The 23,763-nt window shown below is 41.0% G+C and overlaps 1 protein-coding gene across 1 annotated transcript in view; it reads right to left on the reverse strand.

The window, feature by feature from the left end:
- LOC118770454 (diphosphoinositol polyphosphate phosphohydrolase 3-beta-like) overlaps positions 1–23,041 on the reverse strand; it is a 35,327-nt gene extending 12,286 nt beyond the window's left edge. Inside the window, exons 1-4 of the mRNA XM_036518122.1 lie at positions 22,589–23,041; positions 8,601–8,711; positions 7,411–7,455; positions 7,239–7,326 (exon numbers count right to left, since the gene is read on the reverse strand). Coding sequence (XP_036374015.1) covers positions 7,239–7,326; positions 7,411–7,455; positions 8,601–8,711; positions 22,589–22,687 — 343 coding nt within the window. The 5' untranslated portion in view covers positions 22,688–23,041. The remainder of the gene's footprint in view (positions 1–7,238; positions 7,327–7,410; positions 7,456–8,600; positions 8,712–22,588) is intronic.
- Positions 23,042–23,763: the final 722 nt, after the last annotated feature.

The following is a 23,763-nucleotide window of genomic DNA, read 5'->3' on the forward strand; positions in this document are numbered from 1 at the left end:
GAATTTGGCGACTTTTCTTCCCTTCTCAATTCATCTAATAACTCTACCAGCCAACTTGACCCCATACCAACTGGCTTCCTAAAACAGCTATTGCCTGCAATTGGCACACCACTATTAAATCTTATCAATGCCTCTCTTATGTCTGGACACGTACCTCAACGCTTCAAAGTAGCAGTTATCAAGCCTATTCTGAAAAAGCCTAATCTTGATCCCAATGACCTGTCGAACTATAGGCCCATCTCGAACCTTCCATTCCTCTTGAAAATTCTGGAAAAAGCAGTATCAAAGCAACTCTGTGCCTTTTTACACTCTAACAACATTTTGGAAGTTTTCCAGTCCGGATTTAGGCCTCACCACAGTACAGAAACCGCTCTCCTGAAAGTGCTCAACGACCTTCTACTCTCCTGTGACAATGGCTGTATCTCTCTTCTTGTGCTACTAGACCTAAGTGCAGCCTTTGATACCATCGATCATTGTATCCTCCTTGACTGCCTCGAAAACCTGGTTGGCATAAGTGGACAGGCCCTATCTTGGTTTAGGTCTTATCTATCAGAACGATATCAGTTTGTCTCCATCAACAACGAATCCTCCGCTCGTTCCAGAGTAAAATATGGTATACCTCAAGGATCTGTGCTTGGACCTCTGCTCTTCTCGCTATACATGTTGCCTCTTGGCGATATCATCCGTAAACATGACATTAATTTCCACTGTTACGCGGATGACACTCAGTTATACATATCAGTCAAACCCGATGTCCCTCTGAATATTTCAAACATGGAGGCCTGCCTAACAGATGTAAAGAATTGGATGGCCCGAAACTTTCTCCTCCTCAACCCGGACAAAACCGAAATATTGGTCATAGGCCAAAATTCAGTCAGGAGCAAACTCACTCATTTTACACTGGACCTTGATAGTGTCTCCCTTGCCCCGAGTGCAGCCATCAAAGTCCTTGGTGTTGTTATTGATCCCGAGCTCTCCTTTGAAACTCACATAACTAACACCTCTAGGACTGCCTTCTTCCATCTGAGAAATATTGCTAAAATCAGGAAAATCGTATCAATTAACGATGCTGAAAAACTAATCCATGCCTTTGTAACATCCAGATTAGACTACTGTAATGCCCTCTTGTCAGGATGTGCAAACGTCTCATTAAAACCCCTTCAGCTGGTGCAAAATGCAGCTGCTCGAATCTTAACTAAAACTAAACGCTTTGAGCACATCACCCCAGTTCTGGCCTCTCTCCATTGGCTACCTATTAAATACCGGATCATTTTTAAAATACTCTTACTCACATTTAAGGCTTTAAATGGGCCTGCCCCCCCCCCCCTATCTCAAGGACCTTCTTCATCCATATCTTCCGCAGAGAGCCCTTCGCTCCCAAAATGCTGGGCTTCTCACCATTCCAAGAGTGGGCAAAACTACTGTAGGCGGTAGAGCCTTTTCCTATCAAGCCCCTCTCCTGTGGAACAGCTTACCCTCTGAGATTCAGGGAACAGACTCTCTCTCCACCTTTAAGTCTAGGCTCAAAACATATCTATATAGTAAATCCTTCAGCTGAGGGACATGGCCTGGTGCTGGCGTGGATCATAGAGTCTCTGGTGGACTAAGTGGTCATTGCTTTCATGGACCCTGTACCGTGATCTGGTGCTGACTGTCTTAGGGTCGCCCTCATGACTATGCCGGTCCTTTGCCTCCCGTCCCCTAGGTATGCTACCATAATGTTAGCCTGCCGGGGTCTTTCCTTGTTGCACACCTTTTTCTCTGCCCCTCCTCTCCTGCCTCTCTGTTCTACATCCCTGCCATTCTTATCATCCACTAACCACTGTTTTCTGTTTGCTTCTTATCCCTGCTCCGGGCTCCTGTCCGGAGCTGTAGCCCAAGCGTCTCATCCCGTTTTCCAGTCCTGCTACCTCGCTGCCCTGCCCATCAAAGCCAACTGCGTTCCAAGAACTGGACATCCTAGGAGACATTCTTATAATAACTCTGTTGTTATTGTCTGTCAATCGTAAATGTCTTAAAGTACATTGCATAACTTGTCTCTAACTCTATCTGCCCAGTGCTGGCCAGAAGCAGATGCCCCCCCCCTATGAGCCCGGTTCTGCTCAAGGTTTCTTCCTGATAGGGAGTTTTTCCTTGCCACTGTTGCCTTAGGCTTGCTCTCAGGGGGTCTCAGGCCTGGGAACAATGTAAAGCTGCTTTGTGACAACTTGTGTTGTAAAAAGCACTATACAAATAAAAATGAATTGAATTGAATTGAATTGAACTTACTGAAGGTTTGATCCAGCTCAAAACCAAGACTGGATTATGTGATCTAATCCGATTTCAGAATCCTTTTTTTCTTTTGAACAACCAATTTTCAAGATTTGATCCAATTCGATAGCCGAAAGCCGGTCTGTTTTGTCTGTCTGTCGGACTGTATACCTGTCTGTCTGTTTGCCCTAAAACATCCACTCTTGGGTGGGTGGGTGAGCGGGTTACGGAGCAACTTCAGTCAAAGTTTGTATAATTAAACCAGAATAAAAATAAAGTTGTCCTCCGAAGAGAGGGCTGGTGGTGGGCACTTATAAAACACAAAACAAAAAAAAAAAAAAACAAAACTTGTAAATCGAAGTTTTTCGCGGATTTAAGCGTGGCTTTTTTCCTCAGTGCTTTATTAGTTTTAGCAAATGACATGTATTTAGGTTATTATACACGTTAAAATGTGGGGTTCTATTAACTTCCTAAAGATGAAGTATACTTTGCTGCATACGGCTGCATGATTGTTTGAATAGCATGGTGCACTTTCATGTAATAAATATTACGATTTAATTATTATTAATTTCATTGACATTTGGTTTCACACGTGTTGTTTTGCTGCAGAGCAGGCTAATAATGGACATGATATTTGGAACAATGTAGAGTAACTTTTAAAATGCAATAAAACTATTTACAGGTTCGTGTATGCCGCCCGACCGGATATGGAAATGAACGAATCAGATTCGAATCATTTTATTAAACTGAACTGAAATGAAAGGAACCGAATCGCTAAAAAGAATCGTTTTGAACACCACTACTGTATGCTCTCCGCACATAACTGTGAATATAATTCACCAATCATTATTGTACTCCGTCGCATTTGTGTCTGAAAAGCACTGTTTTTATACCTGTGTTTTCCCGGCGTGGAGACTGCGTTCCTTTTTTTCCCTGTCTGGACGGATTTTTTCCCTTCAAGCTACACGGGCGACGTAGCAACGTGCTTTTCTCCGCTGGACAGACTCTGGCAAGCTACCTCGCTGCTAACATTTTTTTCAACGCTCTTAGTGCACGCGTCGGGACTGAGCATCTGATTCAGCATACAGTAAGCTCGCTCTAGTTGAGCACAAAGGTCAGGGCTCCAGACTGCGACCATTTAGTCGCATTTTGCGACCATTTTTGGAGACAGTGCGACTAAATTTTATAACTAGGCGCACCAGTGCGACTTGCAAATATGCCCGCATATGCGAACATTTTTTGAGAGTGTGCAAGTTAAAATTTCACGTGGTCACATTCGTGCGAGTGCATGATGATAATTTTGGTGCCTTTCCCGCACGGGTACTGCGTTAGCCATTGTGGATGAAAGTAGTACTTTTTCTTCACTGGCTTAATTGGTTTCTTCCTATCTGCACTCTCCCTGCCTGTACACGCGCACTGATGATGAAACGTGCGAAACGATCCATTTAGCTGTTATCCTGTTGCAAAGATGAAGCGGTCTATAGCTGATTATTTTAATCCATTCGCACGTAACTTATTTTATGATATGTAGCACGCATAACCTTACATGGTTCGTTATGTTTTCATTAGCGTTATTAAGTTTCTCATAGTTTTCACCGCCGCATTTGCTATAATTTTTAATGTTAAATCGCTGTTTCCTCAAAGCTAGAATTAGCTAGAATTTTTCCAGTCTCGTGTTCTAATCGCACCGGTTTTAGCATAGGCGCTAAACGGCTAATCACATTGGTGTGACCGTACGCGCGAAAGGATTTTAAAAAAAATGAGGAGATAGAGGAGGAGACTGGTGGAGAGAGAGAGCCAGCGAGAGGTCCCGACTCAGACGCAACTGATGATGAGAGTGCAGGTGGAGGCAGGGAGAGACCGACTGAGCCAGTGAAGGAGAAAAAGTACTACTTTCAACCACAATGGCTAACGCAGTACCCGTGGTTGCTGGTCCGAGGGAAACTTAATGTTCAGATTAAAATATTTTGCAAATATCAAGTCTCGAGTCACTGTCAATCTTTGCATCAATGCAAAACTAGGGTATGCAAATTAAGACAAGTATTCATCAGCGCGCAAGGTCATTGATTAATACCATGCTGCACCAAAAAACTGAGAAAGTGCTACCAGTGGAGAAGTTAGTCTGGAGCCCTGTGTTTACATTTGTAAATTTATTATTTGGTGTTTGTGTTTAAAAAAGCACAATTTAACTTTTTTCTCTTAAATCACTTCACTTTGTGACTTTTTCCTTTAAAATAAAACAGCACATTGCTATTTCTGTAAATTGTCTGTTTATTACCAAACAATTTATGAGTAATACAGTTAAGATGAAAAAAAAAAAAAAAAAAAAATACAACACTGTTGTGTTGCATGTCGATTTAAGTGGTGTGCCTAAATTTTATGCTGGTGCTCCTAAAATTTTCAGTAAGGAGCACTAGTGTTGATAGTGGAAAAAGTTAGTCTGGAGCCCTGGATGTGCTGTAATGGTAAAGTAAGCGGTGCAGTAATTGCAGTAAAGTTAATGAACAGTGATCACTTACCTCATGGTTGCATTTAATGTATTTGTTTAGTTGTTTTTTGTACTGTAATGACAGGAAGGTCACTGAACAGATATTTCTTTGTGTACATTTGTTAAGTTGAGGTTCTTCTCTGACCACATACCTCATTCTGACTACATTCTGTAAACATGATTGAAAAAGCACCATTTCAATTAAAATGTGACACTGGTAACAGCACATTGTAGTTTCTGTATTTATTACAGTTAAAATGGGGGAACATGTGAATAATTGTGTTGCAAATCGATTTATGATGTGCACCCCTAAATTTTCTGCTTGGGGCTACAGTGCTCCTGGCAAAAAAAGTTAGTCTGGAGCCCATATATATATATATATATATATATATATATATAATATATAATATTTTTCCCCCCTTTTTCATTGAATAATTTTTCGTATCAGTGGGTTATATGTAATGGTTAAACACATTGTTGGATGATTTATACAGTCATACAGATTTACTCTATCTTTATTTCATTTGATTTTCTTTATGACATGAATGTTAAAACAGTTTGGGTAAACGTCTATAAAAGTGACTTTGTGAGAGAGAGAGAGAAAGTCAAAAGTGTTACATTAAATTCTCTCTTTATTTGAACATACTTATGAGAGCAGTTCTGGTTTGTATTCATTTAACTAAAAGAAAAACTTTGTCCACAGAATCCTGAACCCGGGACACAGCTTAATATAACAGTTGTGATCCTAGACCCTGTAGGTTAAATTTCCAGCGGTCAATGCCTAGCCTTCATCTTGTACTGGGTTACACTGCATCATCCATATACCACATATTGCACTGTGTTTCTCCTTTATACTCCATACTGCACAGTTTCCCCATTACACCCAACACTGCACTGTGTCCTCATTACACCCCATAATGCATGGTTTCTGTATTACACCAGATAATGCAGGGTTTATAGTTATTCTTCTCTAAAGTGTGTATTTACCTACCTACTTTGAGATTTGAAACTGGAAAGTGAAACTAGATTCTGAAAGTGTAATAGTTGCTTTGTAAAAGCCATGTGGAAACAGCAGAACCCCAAAACCCTACTTCAGAGTACAGGACACGCAGCTTCACTGCCTCACCTCCCATCCTGACTCCCATGATTCCACAGGGCTACCCATGATAAACTATTTACGATTCTGTCAGCAGTGTCCAAATATATCATGCCTCTGATAATTATCAAATTATTTATGGTTGTAAGACAAAGTCTAATTTAGGGGCTCCTCCAGTAGCACAGTGGAAAGTAAACTGATTTATGAGCACCTGTTCACACCATGTGTTGACGGTTCACATTTACAGTGGCACGGTCGCATTTCACCTCATGTCTCCTCTGCAGTAACATACTGCCTCCATACCAGGGCTATTTTGGGGGGGGGGGGGGGGGCATTTTCTTGGGCGGTGTCCAGACCCTGTTGGATTTACAGGCCAGCTTTACAAATCTGTCTAACTTCTCTGTCTTAAAGGCTCCTTTTCCACACGTTACTCTGTGGGGGGAGAGAAATCCTGCCCTCTACAAGTGGCATTGCAGACATTCCTTAATCCTTAGGCTACCAGAGGGGGTGGGAGGGGGACACACTAAGAGCATGCTCAGAAGAAACAAAGTGGGGCAGCAGGGCACAGGGTGGCAGAGTGATAAAGGCTGAAAACCCAGATTACTCTTGATGCAATCTATGGTCAGTAGTAATGGATACTGAATTCAACACAGACCCATCTGTATAAATCAATAATATTGAGCCACCCCTGCACCAGAACTGGGTGTTATGTGACCTCCTATTTATTACACCATCAAGCTTCATGAAGGGGCTTAATGGGGCTTCTAAAGCCATTATCCCACCAATAATTTCTCACTAATACACAACCAAACAGCTTCTTCCATCCACTCTCTGAAACTTACCAGTATCTTCGATGTTAACAAGAACAAGCTTATTTAACTACAACATTTTATTAATCCCAGGCTAAAATTACCCAAACTAAGTGGTCTTAACAGAAAAAAAATCAGAGTTCACTGAAACATTTGTCTGAAAGTCTGCTCATTCCATTAAACACGTTACTTCATAAGATCTACATATGCAAAAAATTATTTGGATGAGACCAAATGTTCAATTATTTGAAAACTTGCAATAATATCACTTAATTACTCAGTAGTGAAATGCATGTTAAATAAATGTAGAATCATTTCTGCAGAATCAGAATCTGCATTGAATCAATATTAATGGGACAAATATCCCTGATTAAAGGAACAAATCATGTATTTTACTTATTTCCCTGCCTGAGACAGTGAGTAAACAGATCACTTTGAGAGAGTTATTAAAACAGAAAGAACTGCAGTTTCATCCACAGGGAAAGAAGCAAGTTATTCAAATGCTGGGAGCTGTAGAATATTTGAAGTGCAGATTAATTGAAATGCAGATCCAATGATAAACAGCAGGAAGATGATTGGACATAAGGAAGCTTACCAATGTTGACTGAGTCCTCCCAGTCCTCCAGTGTCTCAGTCACGGTCAGGACAAACACATACGTACGGTGCTTCCTGTCCTGGTTTTGCTTTGGAGGGCAAGAGAAACATTTTAAACACAGTCTTCAAGGTGACAGTACATGCCTAAGCAGAGTGCAAATGGAGGAACTCACCTCAAACACTCCCAACAGCCGGCCCAGCTTGCCTTTCACCCCCGCCTGAACAGGAAGAGACAGGAGAGAGTTAGGAGTCTTCTATCACATCTTTTACAGGGGGACAGCGGAGTCACAGAGGGAGACAGAGGACAGACTGAGGAGAGAAGAACAAATGACCTACATCTACCTGCATCTGCTGTAGATGATATGGAGCAGCTGGCCAACACTTCTCACAAAAAAATGAAAGGGAGGGAGCAAATACTTAACAACCAATAATTTATTTAAAAAATACATAACAAACAAAAAGAACCAGCCAGAGCACCCAGCCAAACCAGTTCAGTCTTCTTGGCTATGCAGCCATACACCTGTATTTAATAGGCTTGTTTAGCCAGGTGATGTTCACTATCCAATGGCTGACTTACAGACAGACAATTATAAATTGACAAAATAAACAATGAAACAATTAACTGGTTCGGTGTATCTGATGTGAAATGAATTCAATTACTCACAAGGCTGAACACTGAAAGACAGCAATATTTAGACATTTAAACAATTAACAAACAGCTATTAGTTTTGGGGAACAGGTGAAGTTTCTCCTTCACAAGGTAGTAATAAATCCTAGTTACACTAAATTGTCTAAAGCAGCTGCCAGGAAGTTTCCCTGAGGGAGAGCTTCAGACTCATGACTTTCTGTTTGTGCAGAAAAAAATGATTCTGACAGGTAACACTAGGCCAGTGTGACACCCACATTTGACCCAGAATATTGCCTCTGATATGTGGGTGATGGTACACCTACCAAACCTGAATGTGTGCCCGTGAAGCTCAGGATGGGAACACAAACTTGGCAGTTTCCTTGTGCTGCCAAGTCAGTGTATGAACCACTGCATTCCAGTGCAACAAGCTTGTTGTGGTCTTCTTCAATGCAAAGTGCAAAATGTAAAATTCTGCCATTTGCCATTTAAGAGCAAACATGACTATGATGTGACGTGGTGCTATGTAATTTTAGGCTTCCTGTTTGCTCACCGACTTCAAACTAAATCTGCAGTAACCACTGTTAGTTTGAGCTCAACATTATTATAAAGTGTTATGCAGCAGTGCATCCTCGCAGTTATGCATATCCTCACAATGTGCTCCTCCTGACAGATAATACATCAGTGATTGGAAGGGTTTGAGAGGGGTGATGAAGATGATAATGATGACATGCTCACTTCCTCATACACCTCTCGCACTGCTGCTCCACATGGCTCCTCCTCTGGCTCCAGCCCTCCACCAGGTACGATCCACTGGTCTGGATGGCGACTGCTGCTCACCAACAACACCTGCAGGAAGAGAGAGTCCCATCAGCTAAGTTGCTCCACAGGGCACCCATATCCCAGCTGCACCAAGGGGCTCACCTTCAAACTGCACTAGCGAGTACACCCCCACCATATGGACCTTACCCTCTAGGGTGTCTACTGGCACTAGTCTCACATTGTGTACGTGTGTGTGAGTACGTATGTATGAGTGGTCACTCACTTCAAAGCAGCTTGAGAAAGCAGTGAAAAAATAATCTCCCAACTGAAACACCAGAGCGCACAGATTCAGGACTCAAGTGGATCCACCCCTTTTTCTACCTGGCTGCATTACAGCGAAGCTCATGCTTGGGGCCAAGTCAACCTCTGCAATTAGGCCTGTAGCAATTATTTCATAATTGTCTAACTGCGATTTTTTGATGTGATCGCGGTTTCTTTGTTGAACTGCGGTTAAAGCATTTTTTTAATAAGATGGGTCAAAGCATGGTCACACTTTTGTTTGCATCCATCAAACACATTTCCAATGCCCGCATGCACCTGTAGCGCTACAGAACAGTAGCTGTCCTATTAGAGGATGCCCCACCTGCATTGATTTACAGTTGCAAAGTCAAGTTGGCTTTCGAATGTTAAAAATCCAAACAGAATTGGGCAGGTTCGTGAGAAGCAGTGTTGTATCTTTGTGAAATGCCCATAACATTAAACTGATACACGTTTGGTTTTCACTTAGTGTTGGTAAAGTTTTCATTTAGTGTTGGTAAAAAAAAAAAAATCACTTCACACTGGCCCGTTGGTCCTGACAAAATCTGGGGAGTCTGCAAGCCCAACTGAGTTCAGCTAAACCACGATTGGACAATCGGTCATCTGGGGAGGGATTAGACTGTCAGCCTGCTGTCAGCTACAGCATCAGTTCGACACCAGATTCAGCAAATGTACAGTGGCCTACATTTGGTAGAGGAAGGGGCAGAATAAATGACACGATATGGAGCTTATTTCAAAACGTAACATGACTTCATCTTTCTGGGATAATTTTGAATTCAAGCCAAACCAGAAGGGAAGATGCGGTGATGACCATTTTGCCACGTAGTTTTGCCAATAGTGATGACTATTTTTTTATACTCCTAATTTACAACCTCATTTCCAAAAAAGTTGGGACGCTGTGTAAAATGTAAATAAAAACAGAATGCAATGATTTGCAAATCATATAAACCCATATTTTATTCTCAACAGAGTATAGACAACATATAAAATGTTTAAAGTGAGACATTTAATTATTTTATGAAAAAAATTAGCTCATTTGGAATTTAATGCCAGCAACATGTCTCAAAAAAGTTGGGACAGGGGCAACAAAAGGCTGGAAAAGTAAATAATACTAACAAGAAACAACTGAAGGAACATTTTAAAACTAATTGGATTAATTGGCAACAGGCTAGTAACATGATTGGGTAAAGAAAGAGCATCTTATAGTAGCAGAGTCTCTCAGAAGTAAAGATGGCCAGAGGTTCACCGACCAGTGAAAAACTGCCCAGGCAAGTAGTGAAACAATTTCAGAATAATGTTCCACAGCGTAAAGTTGCAAAGAATTTCAACATCTCATCATCTACAGTACATAATATCATAAAAAGATTCAAAGAATCTGGAGAAATCTCTGTGCATAAGGGACAAGGGCGAAAAGCAATACTGGATGCCCGTGATCTTCAGGCCCTCAGACGGCACTGCATCAAAAACAGGCCGGCTTCTGTAACGGATATCACTGCATGGGCTCAGGAACACTTCAAAAAACCACTGTCATTAAACACAGTTCACCGTGCCATCCACAAATGCAGATTAAAGCTGTACCATGCAAAGAGGAAGCCATATATGAACATGATCCAGAAACACCGCCTTCTTCTCTGGGCCAAAGCTCATTTAAAATGGACTGAGGCAAAGTGGAAAACTGTTCTGTGGTCAGACGGGTCCAAATTTTAAGTTCTTTTTGGAAAACATGGACGCCGTGTTCTCCGGACTGAAGAGGAGAAGGACTATCCGACTTGTTATCAGCGCTCAGTTCAAAAGCCACCTTCTCTGATGTTATGGGGATGCATTAGTGCATATGGCATGGGCAGCTTGCACATCTGGAAAGGCACCATCAATGCTGAGAGGTATATACAGGTTTTAGAGCAACATATGCTTCCATCCAGATGACATCTTTTTCAGGGAAGGCCTTGCATATTTCAGCAAGACAATGCCAAACCACATACCGCACGTCCTACAACGGCATGGCTTCATAGCAGAAGAATCCGGGTGCTGAACTGGCCTGCCTGCAGTTCAGACCTTTCACCAATTGAAAATATTTGGCGCATCATGAAGCGAAAAATACGGCAAAGAAGACCCTGGACAGTTGAGCAGCTGGAATCCTATATCAGGCAAGAATGGGACAACATTCCACTCAAAACTCATCTCTTCACTTCCCAAACATATACAAGCTGTTGTTAAAAGAAGAGGAGATGCTACACAGTGGTAAACATGGCCCTGTCCCAACTTTTTTGAGACATGTTGCAACCGTCAAATTCAAAATTAACTTTTTTTTTTTTCATAAAACAGTACACTGTCTCAGTTTAAACATTTGTTATGTTTTCTATGTTCTGTTGTGAATAAAATATGGGTTTGTGCAATTTGCAAATCATTGCGTTGTGTTTTTATTTACATTTTACACAGTGTCCCAACTTTTTTGGAAATGAGGTTGTAATTTAATCTGTTTTTATGTTAATGAGTGATGCGTTGTTTTTATTTAATGAGGACAAATGTTCTATTGTCAATTTTATGTTCATTTAAGCAAAAGATGATATGATCTTATGATAATAAAGAGGCGTGGTTTACTTCATAGGCTGTATACTTGTGTTATTAAATTATCTGGGTCACATAACAGTGAAATAACCAAAAGATATACCATGGGATTCATTAAAAACTTTAACTTGTTTGAAAAATAATAAATAAATATTCTTTAAATTTGACCAAGAGAGACAATTATATTGTTAATCGCAATTATTTCTGAGACAATTAATTATACAGCAACCCTTGGAATTGTTACAGCTCTATCCGCAATGAGGGAACAAGAAAGAGAGAGAGAGACACAGACTGTGGGAGAGAGAGGAGAGTGAGGGGAAAAGGGTACAAAGAGAGAGAGAGAGGTTGTAGATGGAGAGGACAAAGAATTCTGCTTGTCTTCACTTGGCTAATGTGAGGCTGCTACATGTGCAGTGCTTCTCTCCTAGTCTATGACTCCATAATGTCACTCTCACAACACACTGGGGACAAGCCAACTCTGTGCTTTAGAGAGGTTTGGTTAGACTGATGAAATGACAGTCATTCTGGGCTTGCTGCTGTCCTCACCTGCACACAACTGTGCACATCTGCTCCAGTAAAACCTGCATCTATCAGGTGTGAGCGAGCTGTCACTATGGTTAAGGATTACAATATAGCAATTGTAGCACTTGTAGTCCTGGACCTTTAAAATAAAGCACAAACATCTACCTAGGATCAAGAGAGAGAGGTATGCTTACTAGAAGTGGGAATGAGTTGAACAGTTGACAAATTTATTGCTTTGCAACCACAATGAACATATACAGCATTCAACTTTGTATAAAAAATGAGATAAAAAGGAAGAGCTCTTCAAAAAACACAAATAAACATGGAAATTAGTGAAACCTCCTTTTTAAATTCAGTCTCTTATCTTTGTATGTATATGTATGTTCGAAGAGTAATCAGCTCGGATGTGTATGTGCGTATTGATCCCAACAAAATTCAGTTCCTTGAACATGTGTCTGTACCGATTCCAAAAAAAACCAATTCAGTCCCTTTCCTGTGTGTGGACTGGATGTACTACTGTTAATATATCTATCTGTGTGGAAGAACAGTATGGAAGCTCTTATCTGGTGTTTCAATAAACAAGTCAAGCAGATCAGGTTTCTTCTGGGACAGATCTCGCGGCTGGCCACACCACTTTCACGATCATCCGCAGTCTCACTGGGCTGGGCTCACCATCTCAAATCCAGATTCCTTTCTGATAATTCAAAAAACCAATCTACACAAAGTGCAGAAGAAATAAGTGTTCTGTTCTCTTTTCTGTTTCTAACATGAGATCTCATTAACTTCTTTTCTTTCATTCAGACCATCTTACAATCAGTGCAACCAGTAACTAAGGCTGCACCTAGATTACAGTGAGATGAATGGCTTACATCACAGCAACCATCAGTGTTGTAAAATAAGCAACAGATTGCTAATTATTTTTAACCATGTATCTGCAATACAAGATGGACTGCATAAAACAATACAACAATAATAAAGGCTTTAACACCACTAATGAAAGTGTTTGTCTGTTTTACACTCTTTTCTTACTACAGCATCTCTTTTTAACCTTATAAGACATCATTTTAATATGCTTCATATTAACATGAACTGAAATTACATGATCCCTTTTTAACTTAACAAAATATACATGTGAAACTCAAAATCATTGCATCTACCAGGCATTTATATTACAACCCATTAATAATTACTAATTCACTTAAACCAATTAGCTTAATGTAAACAAAATAAAAGTCATGTATCTTTCCTTGCTCAAAATGCAGTTCACTATTCCGCTGGCCAAGCCAACATGCTGCACTAGCAGGCCATCTCTTAACATTAATACAATGGCATGGCGTGTTTCAAAGTGGAAGTATTGACACTGTTGTAAAAGACACTGAACATTCTCATAAATATGATACCATGTACCAAAGTTGGTTATAAACATTAAGCATTCCCATACTCTGATTGTTTTTTTTTTTTTATGAAAAATATCTTTTAAAAGCAAGTAGATGTTACGTTAATCTCTTCCCCCTAAGTGGCTAGCAAGAAGCTAACTGAACTAGCCGAAACATGCTTCACTCACCGGAGTTATTAAACTCGACAAAACCGTCTCTCTTCAAGATTGAAAATTCACTTGTTGGTAGAAGGTAAGCTTAGTAGTATAGCTAGATGAAGATATTTGAGATTTCAAGACTGTTCTGTACTGTTTCACAACAAAAGTCAGGAGCTCATTTAAACGCACGTCTCCAAGAAAAGTCTTGGGTTGGGGAAAAAAAAAAACTTGCTTATTCTACGCTCTACTCTATTGAAATCCATAGGGGTTACACAATGTACTTGCACACAATAAGCTGATGAGCAGACACTTACATGAGCATCTGTTTGTGCTTAGAGAGCCAAACAGAGATAACCCTACACACTAGGGGTGTAACGGTTCTGAAACCGCTGAAAGACTGAAAGACCGCTGAAGACCTAAACCGTGATACTAACATCCACAGTCTTGTGTCGACAACCCCCCAACCCGCTGCCACCGCTGCAGGTGCAGCCTGTTTAGCTCTCATTACGTTATTAATGCAACAAAACTCATTTTTCATTTCACAATTAACACTATAACACATATAAAGCACAAAATCATCATACCATTTAGGGGTGTAATGGTACACGTATTTGTACCGTACCATTCGGTACAGGATGTTCGGTTTGGTGCGCGTTGTGATCCCAGTGAATATCCACCAGATCACCACAGTAACCTTGCGCCCACCGTTCTCTCCTCTGCCACAGCTGCAGCACACTGACTGGCAAATTAGGTAGCATTACTTCAGATGAAAAATAATAACACATATTACACAAACAAAGCATTGAAGCTAACATCAAGATAATATTATCTATATATACAATTATCATTCTTTGCCAATTTAGCTAGCTAGCTATGTCTACAAATACCAGTACAAGATTAATGGAAAGTTACCAAACATCACATAGTTGACTAAATCAGGCCAGTTTTCTGATAACTATAAGTATTCAATGTGCTAGCTAGTTAACCCCAAAATAACAGTGGCTAACTAACAGACAACAGGTGTGTGTCCTACCCAATTTCAAGCATGGTTTGAGGGGGGTGGGACTGGGAGCTGTCTTTATGGATTCACCTACATACCCATTTCCACAGCCACTGACACAGCTCACACTTTACACCCCATCCATTCATATAGTTGGATTTAAGCACCTTACGTGTTCAACAGTCATGCTCTTCCTGAAATTCAAATCTGGTTTGCGTAACTGCACTACATGAGCCAAAAATGGGAGCTTCTTTTTTGAAAAGAAAAGTTGGAGTTTCATGTTTCAGCTCTGTTCTTAATCCTACGTTCACACCGGGAGTGGCGAGAGCGTCAAAGCAACCGGAAGCCATTCATTTTCTATGTGAGCCAGCATCTCTCGGTGGCGAGCAGCAGCATGACCGTTGGCGGTGCGTCTTGGGCGGTCTGGGCATCAGAATAAAGTTGAAGTCTGGGCAACTTTATGGTAATGAGCTATGACGCAGTTCGGCGGCAACCAATCGGAACAGAAGTGCTCTGCTCTTCAGAATTATAAAGAGCACAACGGTGTAAACTTTTGTTCCCACCAAACATTAGTTCCCAAGCACAATGGAGGAGAGGTTTAATTAATGTAGGCTACACACAAATTAACGTTAATGTTAACTAAAGACCAAGGCTAGTAAACGTGTCTTATAAACTGCATGTTGAAATTTGACTTAGCATTTAGCATCAATACAAAAGTCACACCACACAAATGGCTTTTAATTAGTTTATTTCATTAGTTTATTTTGTTACCAAACATGTAATTATAATTGTTCATTTATTTCCTTCATCAATCAATTTCTTACCTTAACATTTAAAAGATTTCATGAGGTTAACTACCCTACTTGTGGTCAGTCAGCACAAAGATAGCAGTTGACACATTTGTTTGCTTTACGGCCCCTTTAAATAACATCTGCAAGCCCAAGCATTCCAAAGGAACTTGTAGCCGCCCATTTCATCCACGTCAGAGCGTCCACTTCTTTGACAGCGTTCTTGGCAGGGTGGCCAGAGCGAATTTTGACACTCTCGCCGCTCCCGGTGTGAACGTACAGTTAGGCACACATACCTGCATTTCCAGTCCTATGGTTTGACTCAGTAGATCTATAACTACTCTTAGCATAGCGATGCACTTATTTGGGAGTTGCTCTGGGTAAGAGCATCTGCTAAATGATGTAATGTAATGTAATGTAATGTAATGTGGAGTTTTCAGAGGGGGACAGACACAAGGAGGGTCTTGGTGGTGAAATCATTGTTTTAAGCCTTTAAGAAACAGAAGACACTGGGGTGTGTTGGTACCAAGGAAGTGAGTCACTGGTGCCCTGCATGGACTGATGCCACTTGTGTCATCTCCAATTCAAGAGGCTGTGCATCAAACTCAAACTGCAAGTAATAAGGTCTCTATCAAAACAGACATGGTCAAGAGCTCATTCACCTCTGTTTACTGCCTGGGAAAATACACATTTCTAAGACATTTTCTCTGCACAAACTGTTGTGCAACAGAGGAAAGTCACTGCCAGAATGCACAGTCCACTCCCTTCCACAACCCCTGTCAGACGCTGGAAGATAAACACCTCCTTTCTGGAGAACAGAATATGACAGGGGAATGCACTATTCATAACAACAGCATGGAGAATACGTAAGGGGAACTCACTAGGCATAATGACAGCACAGAGAACATGACAGGAACTCAGTGGCTACAATAGCAGGGACAGTAGTCATCATTCTGGTCCCAACACTAACCTAACAGGCTTACATTTAACCATGATTCACCACAATTCTGGTCCAAACACTAACCTAACATGCTAATATTTATCCACTACTGACCACACTTCTGGTCCCAACACTAACCTAACAGGCTAATACTTAATCTCACCATACAGCTCTGAGCCAGTATGGCAGCCAGGCATCCAGCAGCCAGCTGGAGTTACAGCGGCAGAATGTCTGTTTACGTGAAATAGAGAGTTTCAGAAAGAATTGTAGAATATGCGATCCTGCTGTAGAACATGCAAACGTTTTGTATAATAGAAACTCCATAGAAATACCCTGTAGCTGAGCTTGGCAGCAAGGGCAGGTGCAGTGCCCTGATAGCAGACAGGGCCCCCACCCTGAGGAAGTGTGCCTCACATCTCAGCCCAATATGGGACATAGCATGAGACAGCCTTCAGGGAGACGGAGAAACAGTGAACAGTGAAGGCAAGGCCTTCCATGTGGAACAAGCTCTCAGCTCCACTGCCGTCAGCCATAGAGCTCAGAGAACTCCAAGCGGCTCCACCACCCTGCACTGCCATGATCTGCTGCTCCAGCTCTACAGCTTGCCTCATATCAGCCGACAACCAGCACTCACTCTCTTTGGCTACTACTGTTTCCATAAGGAGCAAAGACTCTTTCAAACTAACAGCTAATCACATGCTTCAACTAGTTTCAAACTCTGTATTAAAATTAGAAACAACTTCACATATGTGCTCATAGACATGCACTCTCAACAAGAGCAAGGACTTGCCCTGTTCAAACAAACTACTTCCCCTCAGAGGGACTAAATGGAAAAATTTGTACAAGTTCATAGAAATATTTACATGTACGGTCTCTAAATCAGCCCAGATTAAACTAGTTCTGTTATGTACTTTTTTCAATGTGCAGTTTTGTTAGCAAGATAAAGTTAAATGCTGTTAACATGACAAAAAAATGAACCTGACCTCAGCGCTGGGGAGAGGAGCTTCAGTGTCAAAATAAGAGCCTCTGAAACCCCCAGGTGTAAGGAAATTCCTATTTGCACTTTGGTGAAATACCAGCTGTGGAGGGTTAGCAAGCTGCTATGTCTCTGTGGTTGGTATGACTGAGTGCTGTGCTGGGCTGCTACAATAGTTAAGCCAAACAAAGCAAACTGCGCTATGGAGCATTCTCTCTACTTAATGACTATTTCATGGACTCGCCAGTCATCCTTACTGAAATCCTTTGTCTCAGTTTTGAAGAAAAGATGCACACACTAAAGGATGGAGGAAAGGGAAGCATTCACTAGACATCTTCAGAGAAGAACTAACAACACATAATAAAATGGGCACTTACAAGATAAAACACTCTGTACCACAGTGTAAAAAGCAAAAGGCAAATTATTTACCATCCTCACCTTATATCACATTTTGGAAAGAAAAAAAAAATTAGGAAAAGAACAGACTAAGGCCCTGTTCACACCTGGTATTAACATGCGTCTTGGGTGATCCGATCACAAGTGGACAGCGGCAAGTACAGGTGTGAACACACCAAAGACGCATTTAGGACGCATTGAGATCTGATCTCACAGACTACATTCAGAGGTGGTCTGGGCTGCATATGGCCACATTCTTTTAGCCGTGTGAAAGCAAATGCGTCCTGGGCCACATTGAAGGACCGCCTACTCAATAGTGATGGGAATCATTTGGCTCAGCTCAGCAATAAGAGCCGGCTCTTTCGGCTCCCAAACGGCTCTTCATTTAGTACCACTTTTGACTTTTATACTGTAATTCAGCCAAATTTAGCAATGACCTATGATTGGTATGTGTGCACGTATATCACTTAAATTATTCAATGTAATTATACTAAACCTAATAATTTCCAGAAAACCATTATTTTACATTAGGTATGGTATAAAAACATTCATGTAAAAATATTATACACGTGTTATACACGTTATACACTATTATACACGTGTATTGAACGTTTTATTTATATTGAACGTTGTAAATTAGCGTTTTGCTATAAACACTAAACACAGTGCATCTGGTCAGTGCATGTACTGCCTGTGGCTGAGCAGTGTGGCGAAAAGATCATCCTATTATTCTGTTTTGTATTAATTAACAAAAAAGAAAAGAAAAAAATCGGCTCTCAGACGGGAGCCGGCTCCTATCGTTCACGTGAAGGAGCCGGCTCATTGAGCTGACTCGTTCGTGACCGGCACATCACTACTCCTCAACTGACGTCCTCTGCATAAACGGAAGTACATACTCATTCGCGCGCCAACGGCGTTCATACCGGTGTGATTAGAACTAGGGGTGGGCACAGAAACCTGGTGCTGGTTTCTATATGACCGTTATCTACCGGACCAAATCGCAACGCAGATTTTGGTGCCACTTAACCCTTTTGCGCGAACGGTCACACAGGTGTGATTTGCAGTTAAGCGCGTATGCTAAAACCGGTGCGATTAGAACACTAGATTGGAGAAATTCTAGCCAATTTTAGTTTTGAGGAAACAGCGATTTAACTCTAAAAATATAGCAAATGCTAACTGAAAACTGCGAGAAGCTTATAACGCTAATGAAAACACAACGAACCACAGGTTCAAATAGGTAACAAGTGCAACATAGCATAAAAAATAAGTTACGTTCGAAAGGGTTATTAGGGCGGTAGGTTTCTTCCCGTATTTTTTTTCTCTTTAGTCATATCTGATGTGGGAGCACACCCGCAGTTTTCCGAGGCCATATGAAATGCTTCTGTCGGAAAAAAACGCCACTCGTATCTATGCCATGTTGATATCACAGCAACAGCACTATGCTGCTTCCATGTGGTAGATAGAAACACATGACTACAAAAAATAAAGAGTGAAAACATATGCTAACAATGCGAACATTTGTTAAGTATTTTGTAATTATTTATATTTATATAATTAAGTATATTTTAAACTGTTAACAGTTAATATATAATTCAATTTCAAGTTCAAATTTGCCTTAGCAATAAAAAAGCCGTTCTTGTCCACCATCGTTTTGTGTTTTTTTAAAGTATCGGTTTAGGCACCGGTACCGTTTTAAAAGTATCGCTTTAGCACCAGTATCGAAAAAAAAAAACCCAGACGATACCCAACCCTAATTAGAACACAACCCTAATTAGAAATTGGAAAAATTCTACCTAATTTTAGCTTTGAGGTAACAGCGATTTAACGTTAAAAATATAGCAAATGCTAACTGAAAACTATGAGAAGCTAAATAATGCTAATGAAAACATAACGAACCATGTGCGGGTTTTTAAGTGCGATAACAGGCAACAACAACTACAATTCGCAACCTACCTCAAATGCTTCCAAGCCCATGGAAATACATGGAAAAATGGTATTATGAATAATACGTGAAGTGTTGTAGTTCTACAAACAAACGTTAGTAGACTATTGTGGGAGTCAAGATTTACAATATCATGAATATCAAGGGGACATCTAAAACGCTTAATGTGGCTTAATGTTACAAAACTGTGATCAATGATCGCCAAATTTCTCTCGGACATCTCTTGTCAGAAACACTTCTTCATCTCAAAAAATCAAAACCGAAATCCGAGGAGTATGGTCGTTATCTCACAACGTTTTCCTCTCCATTGATGCCCATTATAAGGAAAAAGCTTAACGTGGCTTAAATTCAATGCACCATCGGTCCCAATGCACAGCGCAAGTATTTCACTAGTATGAGAGCTCAGGAGTTAACAGGCTACATTAAAATTTCATCCACTCACCCCAAGAGCTTACCTTTTCAATGACCAATGCTCTCTAACACTGAATTCTAACACACCCCTATTCATTACGAACAATGGAACTGTGAAAGTCTGGTTACTACGGTGCCTTCATTGTGAGCCAGGACTTAACTAACAGTTAATTCCTGTTCCCAATAATAAGGCAACAAACAAAACATGCCCATCTCTCTGCAGGCATGGTGCCACACGGAACCATGACTGGAAACTTGGAAGCTATCACTGAAACACCAGTAATGATGCCTGGCTTTGAATTGCAGGTGTAGTGTGTGTATCAGGACCTGACATTGCCCTTACAAATAACAACTGTAAAATCAAAGCCAATCTTAACCAATGTCAACCACTGTTTACAGGGAAGTGCTCTGAAATAATTACATTTTCTATTGGCTCAGCAGACACCATCCTCAACCTACATAGGTTGAACATTGTCCATTTGTACATTTGATGAGGAAATGCTGGTAAACCCTTGCTCAAAGGGACGAATTCGCAGTTTCAGGGATTTCACCTTGAGTTTCTTAATCAGCTATGCCACACTGCTGCTCACATCCTGTCCTGTTGTCACCAAAGGTACATCCACACATAACTTTCTAATACTTCACTTTTGTCAGAAGACACAGTTTTTCAGAGAAACACATATTTCCTATTTTCAAGCTGACCCTTGCAGTTTGGCATCTGAGCTTTAAGCAGTCTGCTGTACTTTCAGAATGCTGTCCTGCTACTCTGTGCTTCTGCAGGCTGATGTGTGAGGAGGTGTGCATTTGGTAAACACCACCAGTGTGCAGACAGAGGATGAATGTGTGGTATAAATATTGTACAAGAGAACTGGGGGAACATCTAGGGAACAGTATACATAGGATCTTCCGTATGTCAAAGGCCCACCCCTCACCCCACCCACACCATGGATTTCCCTCTATCACTGAGGGCCAAAAGGCCAGAAGACAACTCCCCTAAATATGTCCCCTTATTTTCAAGGCTGAATGGGACTCCACTACATGCTCAAGTACACCTCAGCAAACTCAGGAAAAGGAAATTCTTGAATGAGACACCACGCCGTAAGATAAAGTGTGCTTCAGGAGGTTTATTATAGTTAGAGGAATGAAACTATCATTTTTGTAAAACAAAAAACTAATTTATACTAATTCCTAGTATGGACGATGCCACACTGCTGCCAACGACTCTAACAGTTTCTGGTACATATAAACGCCATCTGTCCTTAAAGACACTTTGGTGTTGAATTATATAAACTTAGTCTATGATTATACATTTCCTAGAAAACAATTCAGGTAAAAACAGGTGCATTACATTCCAGTGTGTTATCGCGACTGCACGACCTGACTGTTCTGGTACGCGCTTAATCTAAATCTGTGTTTGCCTTCATATCAGATCAAACCCAGACTCACAGATTCAATACCCAGCCATTCGTAAACTCTGCCGTATGGTTAACAAAAAGCACTACACAACGTCCTGTTTCGCAAAATAATCATATGCGATAAAATAAAAGTGAAAAGGGTGCATAAACTGTCGATTGCCAATAAAACGTCAAACATAGCCAAAAAACAGACTGACCACCCCGTATGGCAATGCTGGGGACTGCGCAGTTTACAATAACGTGAATTCCTGGGTGCATTAAGTCTTGATATTCGTCTGCGTGAATTCGCTAGCTGAAAGGCACACAATACATTCCAATTTATATTCCAATACATGGAACATTCCAAGTGTAAGTAAACCTGGCAGACTAACTGCTATTGTCATTTCAACAACAGCTAAACGAAATGTGAGCGTTATCAGCCTGCAAACCTCATTAAAATGGGAATTTGTACTTCAAATCATAGGCCTATCTGTTGTATCTACGGCTGTCACATACTAGTGGTCACAGTTCATATATAGTCATCATATTATGATTTTTACATGAAATAATGCAGTTTCTAGTGGTGTCAGTTAATATCAAACTGGTGCATGCTATGAAAATTATCAATATGCCGTAAATCTACCACTCCATGCCCTTAGAATACATCACTGTCACAACATTGCCGTAAATCTGTAGATTGGTTCCTGCCGATGCAACGTTAAATTAAATCTGAGAGAGAGCGCCTTGTCCCCCTGTGCTTTTCAAACTAGCCCAAACTGGATTGCTGCGGGCGATTCACAAAGACATTCTAGACAAACTGGCCGCTACGTTACGCCTGTGCCTCCGTACGTTACACAGTCGCTGCAGGTTATCACTTTGAACGCACACTCCAAACAATGACAAAGACAAAATGACAACAGCCTGGATTCCATTTAAGCGTCCACATGTACAATTAAACACAACCATGATAAATAAATCTGTGATAACACAACAGTAAACACATTTCGTGTATATCGTGTGCTCAAAAGTGTTAACACTGGATGCCAGTGACCGGTGAACATATTGCGGACGTCTGCTGGAATTAATTCCCAAATGTCACCCTATACAGACACGAGTAAAGACAGCGGGTAGTATTCCATCTCCTTTCCCGCTGCTATATAACATTTCGCCGCTCATACCTCGTCTTCACGTTCGTTCCTGAAACACAAGCACGCCGCCCGCTTCTTGAAACCTTCGCCATCGTACGTCCTCGTCTGGTTCGGCTTGAACTTCATCATGAATGTCTACAGCTACTGTTGCTCCACAAAACGCAGCGAAAGATCAAAAGGTTAGACAAATGAGTGAGACGCCAAACCGGTGCGGTATAGCGAAGAGAAGAAGCTGGCATTAAAGCGTGAAAAGTCTAGGGAAGCAATTTAATGACAATGTATCCTTTGTGCCGTATCTGTTTCCATTGAATACATCCACTCAAACAACTCGAGTTTACGTCGCTCCTTCCTGATCAGTACCAACAGTATGAATTTTCACTACTTCTCTCTCACAATCCGATATTTAAGTGGGTTTTGCAATCCACCCAATGACCTCTGCGAGGAGTGCGCAGCCGCTAGGTGTCAATACTAAACACAACGCGATCACAGAATTTCATAGGACAGGCGATTCCGCCCCGCAGTTCCTGTACAGACCTGTGGTGGCAGTCCCTCAAGAGAGCAAGGCGTTTCCCACAGAAAATATCAAAGAAGTGCGTATGGCTTTAAAACAGGGGCGGTACCACACATATCGTAAAGATAAAGAAATATATTCGAGAGTTTTTCATTTTAATCTATAAGAAACACTTGTTTATAGACCGCTCCGTCCAAATTTAAGCAAGAAGAGAAGTACGACCCACCACCTTAACACAGACAGACACCGACACAGACACACACACAGTGTGTACTTACGTCAATTATCTAACATATTACCGTGTTTTCTCACATTGTTTAGTATGACAGTTACTTGTGTATCATATCGATTCAGAATCAAACCGGTTGAAACACCAGCATTGTCTTTGTGGAGGTAAAGGAGCTCAGCTTTGGCGTGAGACAGGAGTAAGAGGGGCTGCCGGAGAGTCACTGTTCTAATGATAGAAACATCACTTCCTGAAACAGAGAAAGTATCCGATCCCCCAAAATAGGTACTCACACAGTAGTGTTCTTTTATGTGCTGTGTCAATGCAGCCATTGCTCCTGGGGCACATTGATAAGAGAGTGCTGTCAAGGCAGAATGAGTGGCAGGATGGGACACTCTTGACCTCTCTGTTCTGGGGTCAAGGGTGAAGGGGCAAATAAAATACTTAATTTTGGTGGGATGGAGGAGA

The sequence above is a fragment of the Megalops cyprinoides genome, chromosome 23 (genome assembly GCF_013368585.1).
Source record: "Megalops cyprinoides isolate fMegCyp1 chromosome 23, fMegCyp1.pri, whole genome shotgun sequence".
Taxonomy (NCBI): domain Eukaryota; kingdom Metazoa; phylum Chordata; class Actinopteri; order Elopiformes; family Megalopidae; genus Megalops; species Megalops cyprinoides.